This window comes from Lampris incognitus, chromosome 13 (genome assembly GCF_029633865.1).
Source record: "Lampris incognitus isolate fLamInc1 chromosome 13, fLamInc1.hap2, whole genome shotgun sequence".
Taxonomy (NCBI): Eukaryota; Metazoa; Chordata; class Actinopteri; order Lampriformes; family Lampridae; genus Lampris; species Lampris incognitus.
This window is the reverse complement of record NC_079223.1, coordinates 39,334,813-39,355,113: the sequence shown is the minus strand read 5'-3', so window position 1 is coordinate 39,355,113 and position 20,301 is coordinate 39,334,813. Positions and strand designations below refer to the sequence as shown.

The following is a 20,301-nucleotide window of genomic DNA, read 5'->3' as shown; positions in this document are numbered from 1 at the left end:
GCCTCTCCGTACATGTCTGTGCTTACCTTCACCACTGGCTGAATGAAAAATAAAGAGCAAACGGGAAAACTTTAAACGCCTCCCCCGCGAGCACGTCAGGGTTCATGTGACACGCGGCTGTGCAGGAGTCCGAGCTCGCGTCAGCGGAGGTCCTGCTGTGATAGGAGGTCGCAGGTGACATCGGGTCCCACTCATCAGATAACGTACCTGCTGGACTACCCATCTGTCCCAGGCACACGTCCGACGCGGGCAGGTAGGCCTCCTCCGGCTGGAGATAGCCCGGGACGTGGCCGTGCTGATCGGCCATGCGCAGAGTCTCGGTGAGGGCCCAGATGTAGTTGTGGGCGAAGCGCAGCGTCTCGATCTTAGTCAGTTTCGCGTCATCTGGCAAAGCCGGTAGGATGCTTCTCAGGACGTCGAGTGCGGAGTTGAGGTTGTGCATCCGATGCCGCTCCCTGTCGTTGGCCTTCGTCCTGCGCCTTTCCGTCTGTCCGCCGGATTTGGCTCCCTTTTGCTTTTGGGCGGAGGTCACCTTCCGTCCCCCGCGGGCGGGCGGTGTAAGACGGAGGTGCTCCGCGGAGCCCTCCGAGGTGTCGCCGTCTGCCTCTGTCACCTGGCGGGCGGCCGGGGAACATCTGCCGAGCCTCGCTGCGTCTTTAATTACGCGCCGAGCAGCGGGCGCACGTTGCAATTTTGGTGACATCCTGCGCAAAAAAAGGCGGGGTGGGGGGGCAATTAGTTCAAAGTTCACAACAAACAATAATTATCTTACATAAAACTATTTCGTGAAGCACAAACACATCAAACGTCGTTTATCCAAAGTTAAATCGCAAGCAGGGGCTTGTTGTGCCAGCACTTACCTGTGGGACAGGTGAAGAGGCAACCGGCCGCGCGCTGCCTCTGGTCCTCTTGTGATGGATGAGGGCAGCGAACAGTGAAACACTGACGCGCCTCTCTGTCAATTTATGTGCCCGTTATCTCATCTTTTGCACGGCGAACGCCGGATCAGCAGCGCCTATCAAGCAGCCAATCAGCTTCCAGGCAGCGAGTCTCTCTCTCTCTCTCTCTCTCTCTCTCTCTCTCTCTCTCTCTCTCTCTCTCTCTCTCTCTCTCTCTCTCTCTCTCTCTCTCTCTGTGTGTGTATGCGCCTCGTACTGTTTGTAGTTTTCTTTGTGTTATCAGTTCGACGGTCTCTCCCATTTGTCTGTTTTTTGCCCACATGGTCTTGGAACAAGAAACAAACAAACAAAAAAAAGACCTACTGACAAAAGCGTTGGTGGTGCAGGACTGAAGATGCAGGAAAGCACCCGGGACTTGTTGATCCGACACACAAACTTGTGGTTTTATCGGTTTCATGTCATGCACAGTTTTGTTTTTTGTTTTTTTTTATTAAGCAAGCGCCAAATGCACGGTCGATATGCACAATCGGGGAGGGGGACAAAAACTAGCTTGTTTTTTCATGCAGACTTGAAATTGTTAAATTCGTTTTTTAACCACATCCAAACATTTAAGAAGTGACCTGCGAGTGCGTTGTTGGGACAGTTTCCTCATTTGTAATAGCTGCCTCGGTCTTTGAAAAGATAGTTTTGAATATAAGTTTTCATGTCACGCGGCACACATCCTAAACCACCACGAGGGAGACGCGCTACTATTTATCGGCGCTAACAAGAGCGTGTTGAAGCTGACGTCCTTAAAACAGACACGACACCGTATGCGTAAAATCAATTTAGCCAAATTATGTGTCCTATTTCTCATGCTCTCTGCAGTTCTTCTCAGATTAGCCGAAGCCTCGGTGGCAGGTCGATTCTTGTCAGGGGGTCCGCGGTGTTATTTCATACGCAACAGTTTGCGCGTTCAAACTGTGCAAACCTTTACGCACAGATAGTGCACAGAGGACCGGGCCACGGTCACTTGTACACTGGTTCCTGAGAAAAGGCGTCAAATAGGGGCCAAAGAACTGAATGCTGTTAACTGTAAGGTTAATGTCAATGTTAAATAACCACCGTACTTATTATTATCGACGGTATTTATTATCTTTTTTCCCTCTTTTATTATTCTTATTGAGCGCATGTCCGATCATCTGGCTCTCCTTAGAAGCCGGCCATGGGACACTCAGATCTGGTCCAGGTACTCCTTGTTATCCCAGTTACACTGTGGGTTATCCCTAGTACCCTGCGTTCAGCCGATATACCCCAGAAGACGCCGACGATAATGCCCTAAATGTGCTGAAACATGTGCACACTGTGTAAGAGCGCAATATGACTGGCAGGTCGGCGAGGGCGACATTACGCATGGGGCTGCCTCGCCGGCGGGGCGGGAAATGTCAAAAGTCGCTGTTGGCAGCGGCAGCGCGAAGCCTCCTGCTCCACATCGCAGCGACTAAAGTCGAATCCCTGCCGGATTATGAGCGCATCATTGTGCGCCACGACCTCTCCAACACAGGGCCGGCCCCGCCGGGGAGTCGGTGACGCACAGCATTTCTGTAACCCAAACTTAATTTGGGAGGCAAAAGAGTGGTAAAAGTACGAACAAACCAACGTGTTAAACGCGCATGAACGAGGAAAGAGGAGCGTGGCCCAGCTTAAAACGCGATTTACGACGACCAACAAAGGACGACGAGAGAGAGAAAAAAAGAAACCACCCACTAACTTTCTGTCTAAATATGTATTTTAGGGAGCCGTCTGATAACCATATGCTTTCAATAAAACGGACAAATATGCCGGCGAGATAGGAGATAGTGGCTCGCTGTTATAAAAGGCAGGAAAAGCCCAGAGTAAACGGGAATACTGCCGCTTTACAAATAATCATGGATGCCAAATCCATACTGGGATATGGCGGACAGGTGTGGGGTTTGAAGCCGTCACTCTCCCTCTCCTTGCGTTTTTATCAGCGCGCTGTAGTGTCTTGCTTGTTATGCAAAGTGTGGGCAAACACGGGCGCCCAGTTGCCGTGGAAATAGCAGCTATCTGAACAGACTTGCGACGAAAAAGTGATTTAACAATATTTAACAATAAACTGAGCAAGCTTGCGAGCAGGTGATACCTGCCCGGGCCCTCTGATTAACACTTCCTCTGCGGCTCCACTTTACAGTCCCTTGTGCTTATTTATTAAACGAAACCTATTTATTATTATTTTAGCAAACAGAGGTACCAGGTGGGGCTTTATTTCCCGCCCTCGTCTTTTGTTTGAAGGACGTTTTCGAGGGGACAATCAAAGTCCAACAACTCGCTGACCAGATTGTTGTCATCCCGAACCGGCAGCGGAGCCATTGAATGTGCCCCCCCTCTTGTTCCGCCTCGCAAAGGGCTGAGGGCGAAGAGGGAGAGAGAGAGAGGGGGAGAGAGAGGGAGAAGAAAAAAAAGGGGAAACTTCTTCGAGGGAGAAAAACATCTTAAAAAACATTTAATTGCAACCCGGATACCATATGTACACCTCTTGTGAGAAGCCCAAACAATGCGCCCTGTCTTTAGAAAGAGTGGAGTGCGCCTTTGGAGACGCGTGCGCTTTTGGAGAGGTGTGCGCCTCGTGACCAGAATGACCCCGGGGGACCATTTACACAAGAAGTGATTCAGTTTTAATGTGCTCCGAGCTTTCTTTTCAGGGGCTCCACGCATTGTCGCGCTAACTTGGGCTCCTGGAGACAATGTGGACCAATTACAGTGGGACTAGCTGTCCCCGGGGCCAGTTTGTCGACTCGAGTTGGGTTTCTTTAAATCGTAAACAACGGGCGTTGTGGTCGCAGGTCGCTTACCTCTTCTTCTTTTTTTAACAAATTAACACGGAATGATTTCTTTTCTTCCGCTGGTGTGTTTACCCATTCAGCACTCACGTGCTGGCTGTCATTTAGTTATGGAGAATGGCTGCAGCCTTCACCAAACAAAATAAAATTTAAAAAAAGTAAACCTTCAGTTGTTTTATATCTCCGTGTGAGTATTTGATATGGGTTTACTTGGAGTTTCCTACGTCTGTTACCATATTTGATCTGACGTCTGTGTCAGTACTGCATAATCGCAGCATCGGCTGATCTAAACTTTCTCACAGAAAATGCATTGTGGTCAAATTACTTTTTTCCTCTCTGATTTACTCAGTGTTTATATTGTTACCTTTGCCACCACCATACATATAATAATAATAATCATCATCATTATCATCATCATTACATTTATACAGTGCTTTTCAAGACACCCAAAGCACTTATAGTACACAATATATACACAAAGCTTATATACACGAGGACCCTGTATCATATGCCTTGTAAAATAAATAGCATTGCTTTCAGTGCTGAATAGTAGTGTGAGCAGTTTGCTTCACATCACATCTGTAAGGTATCTGGGAAAGCAATGCTGAAGTGGGCCTAAATGTTGACGCTTGTAAGTGTTTCAGTTTACTTCAAGTCTCCCTCCTTCTGCTTAAATCGAGGTTATGGAAGAATGCAAAGATGCATGCTAAAGTGCAACTCAGCTAAGGGACATGAGCACATGGCCTGAATTACTCTCACTGAGGTACATCATACTTGTACATCAAGTACAAGTACACCAAGTACTTGGACAAATCCTTGCACCGAGGAAGACTGGGATAAAGGTTAGATTGTGTTTAATGGCAGAGTTTTCTGTTCAGGGACTGCATAAGTTGGATGAAGCTTTGAAATGCAACCTTTCGTTAACAAAGTTGTTGTAAACATGAGAGGTAAAGCACTGTGGACTGTCCATCTGCGCATGTGTCCTCTACCTCCAGGCCACGTGAGAACTCAAGTCTGACAAGGCAGGGACACTTCTATTTTGCTTTTAGGGTTTTGGTAACTGTTGAAATTCTGTATTTCTTGCAGAGGCTGATGGTGCGGCTGCTATTTTTGTGTGGGGTGTATCCAATGTCCTGGTTCAAAAGTTAGCTGCCTGGTTTACCACTCAACTGCAGATGTTGTTCATACTTGCTCTTTCCTATTTGGAATTATTATCTGTTATATTTTTCATTCATTCATTCATGCATGCATTCATTCATTCATTCATTCATTCATTCATTCGTTCGTTCATTCATTCATTCATTCATTATCCTTACTCAGGGTCGCTGGATCCTGGAACCTATCCCAGCATCTTAGTTATATACTTTATGTTATATAACATGTTATATATGTTATATATGCATATATGTTATATATGCATCTTAGTTGTTTTAATTATAACGTAAGATGTATCGAAACAGTTTTAAGTGTGTTGCTGTTGGTAAAACTGAATATGGTCGATCATTGAAACAGTTGTAAACAGGAAACACTGGTCACTGCGTCTGTTTTTATTTTCCAAAGCAAAAGCCCCACAAGCTCTTTAAAGTAAAGACAGACACATAAGAAACAACTTGACTGTGGCAGTTGTTGCAACTTCACAGATTGGAGATCTGTTTTACGGTGGACATGAAGGAAAAAGCAACAAGCATCTGGACCCCCAGTGGGGCCAGTGGGGGTGGATGTGACAAAAAAACAAAAAACAAAAACAAAACCCTGTTAAAGGGTTGTTTTTTTAGGGGGTTGTTCCTTATCCGATGAGAGGGTCTAAGGACAGGATGTTTGTGTTGCTGTTAAGCCTACTGAGGCAAATTTGTAATTGTGATATTGGGCTATACAAATAAATTTGATTTGATTTGATTTGATTTGATCTTCAGTCCTAGCTGCTCGGGACCCAAGTCAACTTTCTAACATACCCATTTAAGAAAGACAATTACCACCCACTTATGTCCACCATGTGCACAGTTTTAGCTCACTGGCTATACCTTAACAAGTGTATCCACTACTTGAAAGCTTGGCTCCTCCCTTTTTGGTGTGCGTGTGTTGGGTAGGCCCTGAGAATTTCGGCTTTCGGTCAGTACAACTGCATTATAATTTTTTTGTTTTTCGAGAAAAACATGTATTCCCATAAGATCACAGAGCAACAACCATGTTTTTCTCTTTTAACAACGCTGTCAGATGCAGGATGTGTAGGGGTATTTATCGGGCGCTAGAGGGCGCTCCATGCACTCTGGGGAGGAAAACATTTTACGTCATTCCAAACGCGACGCGCTAGTAAGCGCTTTGATCGCTACTCCGCTAGTGCGCGTCGAAACGATTGCGTGGGCTGCGTTCAACAGCTGATCCTTACACAACATCAGCACACGCATCGGACCTGGACCTACGCGAGGAAACCACCCGCATGGCCGCGAGATCTACTAGCGTGCGACTGCGCATGACTAGCTGCTCGTTACTTCCTGAAAGTGGGTTCGCCTTACTCATGTATATGATAGTAGCCGAGGATGTTGATCCGTAGACGCAAAGCAAGCTGGTCTTGAGGTGACTTTCCTTTTTCTCGAAGAAAAGCGTTGGTTTTTAAGTGTGCATTTTTTTTTGTTTGCCGACGACATGGATCACTGGGTAAGTGATCGATCATGTTAAACCCGAAAACCTTAAAACCTTTAACCGCGTCTCCCATTTACGCGGAGCATGTCAATATTTCATGAGACATGTTATTTCTCTCCAGCATGGTGCGCTTCGTGATATACACAGATGACAGAAAGTAAAACCTGTCGCTTAGACGTTACGCTGCCAAGTCTTACCGCTCAGTTTATCACCCCCGAGATCTGGATCTGGGTGTGGGTTTGCTCTGGAAGATGCCAAAGCGAAAGGTTGAGAAAGTGGCGAGGTAACGAAGGGTGGAGAAAGCAGGGGCATGGGTTGTCGTCAAGTTAATGGTTGTATTTGAAGCAGTAAGATGATGATGATGATGAAAACTTTACGACCTTTATCAGTCTCGGATGGAGTTGTAACTCGCTTGGCAAGTATTGCTGTGTGTTATCTTACACCAGTAGGCTGTACTTCCAATAGGCAATAAAGTGATGCGTTCTCAACAAAAAAAACCAAAACTGTATTTTTGCATTTGATTTCTCTCGCCAAAGGAAACCACACTTATAGTCTGTGTTATTGTCCTTATTAACAAGGAGTAGGAAAGATGAGCTGTCTTTGGGGGGGGGGGGCAAAATGCAGCACTTTTTGTTGTAGTGCTCGGTGTCTAATATTAGACTTCCTGTTTAATGCAAACAGACAGGAAATTCAAACAAAGCCTTGCGCTAGGTTTCTGTTTTGACTGGTTCGTGATGTGCTCCCCACCTCCTCGTCCTCCTCCTCCTCCTCCCCGAAGAGCAGGGATGAAGTTTGCATGAGAGCAAGACACAAGTGGCGTGACAAGTCTCCTGGTGTTTTGAAGCAGCAAACCGCTGTGTGGTTCATAGTTAATGTTAATTTGTCAGGCAGTTTGCAGTTGGTGCAGAGATGGCTTAAGTGTGCTTGAGTCATCTCGGCACCAACTCCAAATTGCCTGTTGCAATCTTGACAAATCAGATGTAGACATAAACCAAGGGAAGTGCTTACAATTATTGAGACGTGCAGTGTAATGAGACGTGCGATTCAAATTCAGGTCATGTGAGTTCAAAATGTCTACTTTGGCATTGAAATCTGTCAGTGGCGATCGAGCCACGAGATTGTGATTGGTGGAAAACTTGACAGCGGTTCAAAGGGATGCCAGAAAAGTGAATTGCAGAGCCACATAATTATTTCAACTTCTAACTTATTTATGACTCCTCTGGACAAACTGTGACAATGTTCTGTTTACCTCTAATGTATCCCAGCAGCAACCTCCTCACACCCAGCACATTTCCATGAGAAAATGACCTCCCTTTTGAGAACACAAAGGGCTCCTTAGGGAATAGCCAACTGCCTGTATGGGAGAAAGCGGAGGAATGGGCGTCTACTACACAACAATAGGCCGAACAAAATGTGCATGAAAGTCTTTGTTCATACTCTGCATATACTCCCCTGAGGCAAAGACAGCATTGAATGTGCTGTAAAATTTGGGACTGTAAAAAAATGATAATCTGAAAAAAAGCTGGAGAATGTGTTGAATAACAAAAAGAGGCATATTTCCAAAGGGGTTGTGCATATTACATCAGCCCCCCAAACTTGCCTTTTGACCTGACTTTAGATAACACAATTTAATCTCTACTTTATGACAAATGGACAAATGAAGGCCAGAAATATGGCATGGATCACTGAGGCTCGAGCCTCTTTCACGTTGCGTCACTCACAATGTGACTGCCCTTTTGAAACAGGAGACATTTTAGAGAGTCCACTGGTCCTCATTTCCGTCACAGAAAATGTAGGATCAATTCCATGTTTGTTAATGAAAGGATTTGCATGTGCCCCCCCCCCCCCCCATTTAAAACATAGCCGTAGTGGATCACATGACTTGTATACCGTTGCGCCTGATGCTGTTGTCATCAGCTAACCCTGCCAAACCTGTATGAGAGCATGCTATTCAAACAAATAGGAATGACAACTGTAGTCTGAGAAGGGTCGGTTGTTGTTCTGTAGCGAGAGCCCTCCTTCTCTGCATTATTCATTGGTCATTGATTAAGTTATTGGTAAATAAGCTGCAGATTATACTTCAATTGTGGAGCTGACTGTTTCTTAAAAACATCATTTATTTTGAAAACTGAGAAAAGCAAGATCTTTGACATCATGAGATTGAAACATTCATTACAAAAGGAGTAACCCCCCTACCCAAGCCCCCTACCCTCAAACTACCGTTATGTGATGTTTATGTCAGTCGTTGCAAATTATGGTTATCTGATATACTTTTTGGACCTTCAGCTTTTCTCCATCTGATTGTGGCTGATTTACGTGAGGAACAATCTTCCTTGTTATCAAACCGCCTGTCGCTGTCATGATAAAAAGCAGTATTGCAGAGATAATGGCAAACGTTAGTAGATCTGTTAATTTTTACTGCACTTACGAAATAACAGTCAAGAATAATTTAGTATGATCGTCGACTGGATTTAAGCATGAGAGGTTGTACTTTGCATCAGTCACTCAACAGTTTGGGAAAATACCATACGGGGATTGATATTTTGATTAACAGAGGAAGAAATGTTCTCCATCTGTTGATCGTAAAAGCTGGCATCCTATATAATTCTTTCCACATGAAGACAACTTCCTATGTCCTCCTATCAAGACTGGCGGTGTAAAACATCCCCTCTCCTCCATTGGCTACAAACGTTATGTCTCCTACTGGCTGGAGTGTTGGGAGGAGTCTCTTGTGAGGGTGTAGTCACCTGACAATTTCTCACGCTAACCTGAAAGAGTAGGAACCACCTGCCGCACTTGATGAAAGCCTTCGGTTCATGAACTGACAGATACTGAGCATATTAGAGGCATAAAGATTAAATTGTGCAAGAATGACTTTGTCTTCTGGTGTAAGTACCACTCAGCATCAATATATCTGGTTTAAATTGCTAATACTGTGTAGGCTTTTATAATTTGTAATGATCATAATTTGTTTTTGTTTTTGTTTTTTTCTTCATATTTTTGCAAGAGTATTCATGTGAGCATAGAGAAAAAAAGGGACAATAAATGTTAATTTAGCTATATATAGAATATAGCCTAATTATCTTGGGGCTGCTTTATTTTGGGGCAGCACAGTGGCCCAGCGGTTAGCACTGTTGCCTCACAGCAAGAAGGTCCTGGGTTCGAACCCCAGGCTGTCCCAGGCCCTGTCTGTGTAGAGTTTGCATGTTCTCCCTGTGTCTGCGGGGGTTTCCTCCGGTTGCTCCGGTTTCGTCCCACCATCAAAAAGACATGCATGTTAGGGTTAATACTCCTGTCTGTGCCCCTGAGCAAGGCAGTGGAAAGAAGAACTGGAGTTGGTCCCCAGGCGCTGCAGCTGTCCACTGCTCCTATAGTACAATAGGATGGGTTAAATGCAGAGAGCAAATTTCATTGAAACTGAACAACTGCACAATGACAAAAATAAAGTGGATTTCTTTCATTGAAACAGTTATACCAGTTACCAGTTTTGTGCAAAATGTTAATATCCGTAATTTGTTTGGCTATACAGCCATTCAACTGTATGCGTATTGCTATATGCTTCAAGAATCCTCCATAGATTACGTACTCTTTTAACTTCTACAGAGTGCCTTGGAGGTGTATAAGGAGATGCTCTTGCTGTATCTAGAGGAGGGACGGCGGCAGGTGAACTTACTCTGCAAGGACCTGGAGCCGTGGCAGATCATTGGCGTTACTTTCATCACCACCCTGGGAGCAGTCTGGGCTAAAGGCTTCCTCTTCCAGCAAGAAAGTAATTTACCTCAAATGATGCATGAGTACAATGTAGGCCAGCTGAAGAAATAATCAGAGATTATATCAATCAAAGTGAGCCATTTTTAACAATGTTCTTCTGTTCCAAGGCCAAATTCACAAAACCCTTTTGAGGCTTAGTATCACTACTTAACTGGCGACATTTAAGATTTATGAGTAAAAAAAAAAAAGTATGCTCCTGTTATGTGAAGCCAGCCTTGTCAAAACTCAGTGAATGGCCTTTTGAAGGGAACATACTTTAAACAGTTACTGCCAGCAGAGACTCTGCAGCAACACAGTCCTACCATCGCTCCAAAACTTTGTTGGAATTTGACTTCGGTTATCAATCGGTAACCTCAAACTTTTGAAGTCAAACGCCAGGACTTTCTCTACGGCCCCGTATTGGAGCGGTTGAATTCCTTTAGCAACAAGCCAACTCCACCCGTCTTTTAGCATACTTAAAGTCTGGTTTGACCTCAGCTGTACCCCGAGCCAGATGAAAATCATGTCATTTAGAGGATCTCTCGGGGGCCAAAATAAAATGCTTTGTCAGTGCAAGGCCCAGACTTAAGAGGCCGCTGCTGGTGTCGACATGTGATCGTTGGTCTAGTCATAGTCAGCTGTTTGGCATTTGCAGTTGACTCTGTCCAGCCGTATCTCACTACAGCTGCCTGCTTGTTCCTTGATTTATAGGCCTCACATCCAGAATCAAGAAGAAATGCTTTCGACTCATCAGAAAAATACCCTTCATCGGCGGGGCAGTAAGTGTTGTGGTTTTTCTGTTTCTTCTTTTCACAGCAGATGTGCTCTGAGTCTATCTTCTAAAGCTCTTATGAGTCATTCATGGACGACTGAGCGCAAGCATGCGGGCGGGGGGGGGGGTTGTTGGGACCTTTGGCACACTTTACATCATGTACTTGTGATAGTATTGGGTTACCTTTGGTCATTGTATCACCATTTAACTGAGAGCTCTCATTCAGATGGAGCTTGTTATTAATAATCCCTTCTTATTGTCTTTTGGGTTTCCCATACGTACATGACAACCTTTGACCTATAGAACCTCTACTGTACAAAAACAAATGAGCTATTTTTTTGACAAAGTATTTTAGTTATTTTATGGTTGCATTTTATGGTATATACTTTTTTTTTTAATTTTGTATGGATAAATTAAGCTGCATCCAGTGACTATGTTGGCCTTGGTGTCTATGAAGTGACTCTGTTGTCTGTTTATGACAGATTCAGACCCAGCTGAACAAGGCCTTAGACGACATGTCTGCAAGCCTTTGCACGCTGAAAGACGGTATGAGCTACACTAAACAGCTGCCCTCACAAGGTCTCTCCCAGAGCCAAGTGCTTAACAAGATCAGAGAGTATGAGACACTGAGTAAGTAGTAATTTGTCCTTGGGTTCGCTCAAGGTCCATTATTTTTATAGCTTTCTTCTTGAAAAGCCTCACTTATTTATTTTATTCCTACCTCCCAAAACATTTTCCGGAGCTAATGTGAAATGATTATAGAAACCAACAGGAATAGCATGTTGCTGTCTTTAAGTATGCTGGTGCAACGTGGTGAATGGCAGGGTTGGCCCTTACCACTGACAGAATAGGGCATAAGATTTTGGGTCATATGTTTTTTTTGTTTTTTTTTACTCGGATATTTTTTAATCAGGTATTTTCCTCTTACAGATGAAGTACAGTGGGAGAAAGGATGGGTTTCAGGTGCAGTGTACTGGGGTGATGAAACACTCACCAAACTCTTGGTTAAGGTATGTCTCTTTATAACCTTCTCTGTGCTTTGGTATTTTAGGCAGATAATAATGGTTGAATATTAACTATGCCAAGCAGGAATTTTTCTCCCATTTGTTTGTTATGAAAGACAACTGCTTTTGTATTCTTGACCTCACTGTAGACTCATAAATTGTTTTTTATCCACACGGATTTGGTCACCCATCTTACTGCTTTTGACTCTAGGTATATGGTGACTTTGCATGGAGCAACCCACTTCACCCAGATATCTTTCCTGGCGTAAGGAAGATGGAAGCAGAGGTGGTTAGAATGGCTTGCACACTTTTCCATGGTGGGCCCAACTCCTGTGGCACAGTAAGTTTCCATGCACAGCTTACAAAATTTGCACACAAAAAAAAAAACCACTGACCGAATGGTTTTATTGCGAGACATGAGATCAATGTCTTCTGACTGTCAACTGCTGCTGCTCCTTTTTAGGTCACTTCAGGGGGAACTGAGAGTATACTGATGGCCTGCAAAGCATACAGAGACATGGCATATGAACGTGGTGTTAAACACCCTGAAATGTAAGACCGGTTGAGATTAAAAATGTCATTGACAAGTTTAGAAGATGGTACTTGCACAATATTAAAGACCTGTCAGTGGTTTTTGCCTGGTGTTTTGCACACACGGTTGTCGTAGCTGCCTTGAATTCGTAATGACTTACCAGTTGGTGTTTCAACATAACTATTGCTCTAATTTTTACAGTCTTGCACCAGTGAGTGTCCATGCAGCCTTTGACAAAGCAGCCCACTACTTTGGGATGAAACTTGTTCACATACCCCTGGACAAAAAAACTATGAAGGTAGACGTGAAGGTAAGAGTATGAATAGACATTATGTTAATTGATTTCACTCCTTGGATTTTTTTTTTTAATTTTTAGAATGACTGTTAATTGTCTAATGTCACAAGCCACATAGGAAACTGGCAAATATACTTCCCTATTTTTCTCATGACTAAGGCTATGAAGAGGGCTATCAACAAGAACACTGCCATGCTTGTGTGCTCAGCACCTCAGTTCCCTCATGGAATCATGGACCCCACTGAGGAAGTGGCCAAGGTGAGAAGTGTGCCCTATCAAAAACAGAAAAAACTAATGGAGTTGAGAGTACATAGAGTCGCTCACTCACACTTTCCCTTGGGGTGTTCCAGCTGGCTGTACACTACAGCCTCCCTTTGCATGTGGATGCCTGTCTAGGAGGCTTTCTCATTGTGTTCATGGCAAACGCTGGCTACCCATTAGCCCCATTTGACTTCAGAGTAAAGGGTGTTACCAGCATCTCCGCAGATACCCACAAGGTAAGGAGTGGTTCTTGTTTCCCATCATATCTGTACCCCCCCCCCCCCATGGCCTTCTGGCTTCGATTCCTGGCTCTGATGTCAAGCTTCCACAGTTATGCAAAGAATGGAAATTGAAAAAGTGTTTTTCAGGACTTCTGCAATCCAATATGTCTTGAAACATGTTTCAACTGTTTCAAGAAGTTTTTAATGGGGGAACATGACGTCTGACAAATCAAGCGATCTCAGAAATCATGCCTCCGCATGGCTCGATACATTGAACAATTCCTGGTAAATGTTTTCTGCAATATGTTAAGAAATAGTCATGGAATTTAATTTGTGCAGAAGTGTAGGAACTCTGGGATATGGATAATTGCTCTTTCTCATTGTACCAGTTCCTCCATAGAAATTAAAAATCATTTTGCGTCTGTTTCTCTCTCAATGTATGTGTCTGTACTCCATGTTACCTCTCCAGTATGGGTACGCCCCCAAGGGTTCCTCAGTAATCCTGTATAGTGATAAGAAGTATCGTCACTACCAATACTTTGTAGCCCCAGATTGGCAAGGTGGAATCTACGCCTCCCCCTCAGTGGCAGGCTCCAGACCGGGGGGCATCATCGCCGCCTGCTGGGCTACCATGATGCACATGGGCCAGAATGGCTATGTAGATGCCACCAAGAAGATTATCAGCACAGCGCGCAAAATTAAAACAGAGTAAGATGCTCGCCTCAGTAACAGTTAAAATCTGCATTTAACAGTGCAAGCAAATCCAGAAAACAAAACTATTGATAAGAGTTATCATTCAGCTGGTTAAACTTTCAATTGTTTTATGTGATGGATGCTTATGAGCACACAGCTTACTTCTCGGGTTGTCATTGTTGTTCAACTTTGATTTCATCAATAGTTTTTTCTGGGCACAACTGATTTTTGAAACTCAATCTTTATTTTTTATTCTAATGTCTCGACAGAATCCAAAAGGTAAATGGTGTGTTTGTGTTTGGAGATCCAGAGGTGTCTGTGGTGGCAATGGGCTCGGATGTTTTTGATATCTTCCGTCTCTCTAATGCACTGACATCCAAGGGCTGGAATCTAAACACGCTTCAGTATCCATCCAGGTAGAACCGGGGGAGGGAAAAAAGTCATTATTTGACAGTTTAACAGTAAAACAGAATAGTCACACTTCAAATAACTGTGTGATCCTCTTGCGTATTTCTCTCTTAACAGCATTCACATTTGTTGCACGGTTCTGCACACCCAGCCAGGTGTCGCTGGTCAGTTTATTCGTGATGTCAAAGAGCAGGTGGCCATTATCATGAAGAACCCCAAGGAGAAGACAACCGGAATGGTAAGCTGAATTCTGCTTTCTCTACCACCTCATGAAGATGCACTCGTATTTCTCAGCTCAACTTATATGTGCAAACCCTGCGGGAGTGCATGTACTCACACATATTAATTACAATGCTATTCATAGCGGAGGTGTTCTTTTTACAAGTTGGCATGTGCCAACTCCATGTCCAGGTGATAGCAGCCAGATATAGGTTTCTACTAGGGGTGTAATGATCCATCAATCTGGATCGATGTATCAATTCAATGATCAACGATCAAATATCATTGATACAAAGTGAAAACATCGATCCATATCATCATCTTTAAGATACACCGAGGATGTGGAAATTTTAAAGCTCAATGTCACTTAACCACTGAGCACACAGACAAAACCTTGTAAATCCAAGGTGCATGGTTTATGTTCATAATTGAAAGGTCATCAAAAATTGACACTTCAACATGAGAAATGTGGCACTTTATAGTGAACAGCAGGAGGTCTGTTTTCATTCTTTTTATTAAAAAGAATAGGATTGTTTTTCATTTGAACATCTGGAAGAACTCAGTAATAAAAGTGTCAAATCATATTTTAGTTCCTTTTTTGAGTTGATATAAATATAATTGACTGCGTTAAATGGGCATATGATATCGTCTCATATCGATCGCAGGCCCCTGAATCAAAATCGTATTGTGGCAGACTTTGTGATACCAGCAAATATTGCATCGTTGTCCAAAGAATCGATATAATATATCGTGATGAAACTTGTGATTTACCCCACAATATTCAGAAACTCATAGATGATAGCTGCGATATTCACATCTAAGGCCGACTATGCACTGTGAATACTTTGACTTGCCCATACATATAAATAGTAATAAGAGGAAAAAAGTATCAAATGCTATATTACACCTTATGAAAATATTATTGCACATCATACACAGACATTTACTGACGTTGTTCCAGTTCATGTATACCAAATTACCCCTGTTTAGGATTTGAATATGAATATATAATTATCATGAGCAAGTCCATAACAACACGTGACTCCTGTGAATCTGTAATACTACGTGGAAGTAAACTCCCTCTCGCCTTTCGGACATTTTTAGGGAGCGATTTACGGCATGGCCCAGTCCATCCCAGACAGATCCATGGTGACCGAGATCTCCCGGGGCTTCCTGGACTGTCTCTACAGCACTGAAATACCCAAGACTCAGACAAACCACATGAATGGCAATGGCAAGGCCCACTAAAACAGGAGTTGGTCCAGCCTGGCCTGGACGTGCCCGAGTTGAGAAAATGAAGCCCTTCTCTTTCCAGCCCGCTCAACTAATCACTCAACGGTTGCCTTATCTTTCCCACTTAACACCTCCATGAACACGTCTGCAAAGATTCTTTGAAGCACAAGCCATCATCATAGAGATCCCAGAAGGAAATCCTTCTGTAACCGTACCTAGACCACGAAGAGAGACTTGAGACTTAATCCTCATGGGTTTTGATTTAATAGAGTTTTATAATGTAACGGCAGAACGAAACTGCTTTTATCCCTCGAAAAATATTTGTCCATTTCATTTTTAATCTCCGTTTGAACGCAATCATGAATGATTAATTCTATCATGAATGATTAATTCTATCATGAGCTCACCGAATTACCGGTTTTTAAGCGTTGGTCACGTTGTTTTATTTTCCTGTTTCGTTCATTTTTATGCCGGTGGGAACATTTCAGCATGCTGCATCACTACTTGAAGATTTGTGATGAGTCAGTAGAATCACAGACCACTGGACGTCAGGACCGCTCTGCTGCCCTCTAGCGTAAACCCACGTGTACTGTTAGACTGGTTGTAACTGTGTATGTACAAATAGAAGGTATTTACAAGCCATCTGTTTGTTTTAAGGATAAAATTATTATTAAAGACCAGTCAGCCAAAACATTAAAACCACCTGCCTAATATTGTGTAGGTCCCTCTCGTGCCGCCAAAACAGCTCTGACCTGTCGAGGCATGGACTCCACAAGACCTCTGAAAGTGTCCTCTGGTATCTGGCACCAAGACCTTAGCAGCAGATCCTTTAAGTCCTGTAAGTTGCAAGGTGGAGCCGCCTCGGACCGGACTTGTTTTTCCAGCACATCCCACAGATGCTGGATCGGATTGAGATCTGGGGAATTTGAAGGCCAAGGCAACATCTTGAACAATTCATCATATTCCTCAAACCATTCCTGAACAATTTTTGCAGTGTGGCAGGGCGCGTTATCCCGCTGAAAGAGGCCACTGCCATCAGGGAATAATACCATTGCCATGAAGGGGTCAGCATGGGCACTCAGCGGTCTGCAGCTACACAGCTCTGTACGCAGCAAGCTGTGATGCACAGTGTTCTGACACCTGTCAATCATAGCCATCGTTAATTTTTTTTCAGCAATTTGAGCCACAGTATCTCTTCTGTGGGATCGGACCAGACGGGCTAGCCTTCGCTCCCCACGCGCATCAATGAGCCTTGGGCACCCATGTTGCTGGTTCACCGGTTGTCCTTCCTTGGACCACTTTTGGTAGGTGCTGACCACTACATACCGGGAACAGCCCACAAGACCTGCCGTTTTTGAGATGCTCTGACCCAGTCGTCTAGCCATCACAATATGACCCTTGTCCAAGTCACTCGGATCCTTACGCTTGCTCATTTTTCCTGCTTCCAACACATCAACTTCAAGAACTGACTGTTCACTTGCCTAATATATCCCACCCCTTGACAGGTGCCACTGTAATGAGATGATTCTTTTTTTTCCCCCCACTTACCTGTCAATGGTTTTAATGTTTTGGCTGATCTGTGAATACTAACAATTATATCAGGAGAGGTTCTCCCAAGGCAACATCTCTAACGTAAAGCCCATAATGCCCTAGTGAAAACATGACATTTGCGTTAAATTTGTTTCGTAGCTTAAACCTAAAAGTATAGTTGGGGTTTTTTTGATCATTTTTATTTTCTTTTTATAAAGCAGAGATTACATGAGCACATTTTTGGTTTTTACCATTATTTTACTCGCACTTGATTCACATTATATTAAGTGGTACATTGAGTCTGCATACCCTGGCACTGGTCCATCCACAACTTGTTATTGCTGTAGAAGCGCCGTTCAGGCGACGTGAAGATGGTTCTGGGGGAACGGAGATTTAGATGTTGCCGATGTAGAAATGATATGAAATGTCCCCTAATTTTACCTTTCTTAGGTGATGGGGCTGTAGATGGGGCTGTAGCTGGGGCTAGAAACCCGAGGGTTTGAAACGCCTGCCAAAACTTGCAGAAGGATTTCCAAAGTTTAACATTTGATTTTATCACTTTACATCCTTTTTTTTTTCTTCTGCTAGAATTGCTAAGAACCTGCAGACAATGACCTTTCACTTGTCGGCGTGCATTGGTTAAGCTGATGTCAGTTCATTTCTAATGGGTTTGTTGTGGATAGACTGTTCATTGACAGAAAGATGACCAACCTCCTCTACTCTGTACTGTATACAGTCACCTGTACACCAGCCCTTTATATGGTTCAATTGTGTTTTGTTTTTTTTATGGGTAGTTTAAGTTCTTTTAATTGCATCTACCTCAGTATCTACTCAATGCAAATGTATCCCTCGTTCATTTATTAATATGCATTCTGTTATAGTGCAAGTAAAGACAGGGTAGCTATCTTTTTTTTTTCCACACGCACCATTGTAAAACATAACCTGTCGAGGCATTTTAAGACAGTAGATTTTAAGTGTTCTTACATGTGTTAACACAACGCCACTGTGATTTACCCCATACAGCCACATTAACCTTGATGCGTACCAGATTTTCCCCGAGAGATGTGCAGTTTTCGGCACGCCGGTGAATTGTACACGTCGCGGTTAATGTGTACAGGATATGAGTATGTTTACCAAGACATGTTCATATTTACCGCCGAGCTGACATGTAAAACATCCATACTGTAACACTAACAGGGCATTTTAATGGTTTGTTGTTGTTGTTGTTGTTGTTGTCCCCCCCCCCTTCCCTCCACTTGTTTATTCCCTAAAATTGATTGTTGGAATGTGTATTTTTACTGCATTATTTCCATGTTTGTGCAATACGTAACCTTTCCTCCCTATCGAGTGAACAGAAGGGAATTTGCTCTACTATTATTTTAGAAAGAAGTCATTTCAGTCCCGTCGTGGATTGATGGCTTGCCATCTCTGTGTGATTTTACTATCCTTGTGACCACTGGGTGATTTTTGTCTTTATCAGTAACTAATTTGTTGAGTCTTATGTCTTTGTGTTCTTATATTCAGCTGTGTTTTTATTCACAGATCAGTTTTTTTATATATATATGTATGTATATGTATATATGTATGTGTGTATATATATATATATATGTATATATATATATATATACACACACACACACACACACACACAATAGCCACGAATGTATCTAGGAGTCTAAGTCCAGGAATCCACGCTGGTCAGCCAGAGCCCTGCTTGCTATCTGATTGCTTTCCTCATGGGTAGCCTTCAGGTAATGATGCTCATTATCACGTCTTTTAATCAGTACCCGGTTAAAAGATTGATGAAAACCAGAGGATGCTGAGATGAGCCCCCGAGGGGCTGAATCTGATTTCACCATCCTCGTTGCAGATCCATACCTATATGAATACTGTGCCCTTACACAGGGTGTGGAAACCCATGCCTCTGCAAAAATTACATTTTCCGTCAATTATCTGATTTATCCTGCTTTTCCTTTTTTTTTGTCTGAGGAAGATGTGCTCAAACGTAACATACTGTATGAATGGCTTAGAAATCCCTATTCAATAAGTTTAGATGCAAATTCCTCTGATAACATCTTTACCTCAGACTGCTGCTTTCTGCAAACTATAACTGAGTCTGTAAATACTTTTAAAAGGGCCTCACCCGCTGTAGAAATACAATATACGGTATATCCCTGTGTGTGTTGTTGCTAATATTCTTCCATATGCAATAAGCAGCATTCACCTCTATGCCTTCAGAGGACAGACTGATGAGACGCATCGGGTAAAGCCACTTTCCTGTCTGATATCCTCAGGGGTTCGGCTCTGTGACAACAGTTCTCACAAGTTTCATGTTATTTTAACAGTGTAAATGTTCCATATAATGTTTCAATAATTAAAAAAGATTAAACTGCATGAGAATTTTGTTATGATTCTGACAAGATTAGACTGCAGTCTATTCTTTGTGTAGATTCATGTTAAGGAAAAGCTTTTCAATACATCCGTCAGTAATACCATGCACACATAAAATAAGTACAAGTTCACTGTCGGGTGTAGGGCAACACCAGATGCTCCAGGCTGGTATGCCATTCATCCATTATCCATCCATCCATTATCTGAACTGCTTATCCTGCTCTCAGGCTCGCGGGGATGCTGGAGCCCATTCCAGCAGTCATTGGGCGGCAGGCGGGGAGACACCCTGGACAGGCCGCCAGGCCATCACAGGGCTGAGACACATACACACACACACACACACACACACACACCCATTCATACCTAGGAACAATTTAGAACGGCCAATTCACCTGACTTCCATGTCTTTGGACTGTGGGAGGAAACTGGAGCCCCCAGAGGAAACCCACGCAGACACGGTGAGAACATGCAAACTCCACACAGAGGACGACCCCCAAGGTTGGACTACCCCAAGGCTCAAACCCAGGACCTTCTTGCTGTGAGGCGACTGCGCTAACCACTGCGCCACCACACCACCCAGGCTGGTATATCCCCCCCCCCCCCCCCCATTGTA

The 20,301-nt window shown here is 43.5% G+C and overlaps 2 protein-coding genes across 2 annotated transcripts; one reads left to right on the top strand and one right to left on the bottom strand.

Moving 5' to 3' along the window:
- Positions 1 to 28: 28 nt before the first annotated feature.
- On the bottom strand, positions 29 to 703 carry neurog3 (neurogenin 3). The gene has a single exon (XM_056291461.1). It carries the CDS (start codon positions 701 to 703, stop codon positions 29 to 31), a length of 675 nt encoding a protein of 224 aa, XP_056147436.1.
- Positions 704 to 6,292: 5,589 nt separating this feature from the next.
- On the top strand, positions 6,293 to 19,685 carry sgpl1 (sphingosine-1-phosphate lyase 1). The gene is made up of 14 exons (XM_056291846.1): positions 6,293 to 6,394; positions 9,983 to 10,148; positions 10,841 to 10,908; positions 11,384 to 11,531; positions 11,832 to 11,911; positions 12,117 to 12,245; positions 12,369 to 12,457; positions 12,639 to 12,747; positions 12,892 to 12,990; positions 13,083 to 13,229; positions 13,684 to 13,922; positions 14,177 to 14,323; positions 14,433 to 14,553; positions 15,639 to 19,685. Exons 1-14 carry the CDS (start codon positions 6,383 to 6,385, stop codon positions 15,780 to 15,782), a joined length of 1,698 nt encoding a protein of 565 aa, XP_056147821.1. The 5' UTR covers positions 6,293 to 6,382; the 3' UTR covers positions 15,783 to 19,685.
- Positions 19,686 to 20,301: the final 616 nt, after the last annotated feature.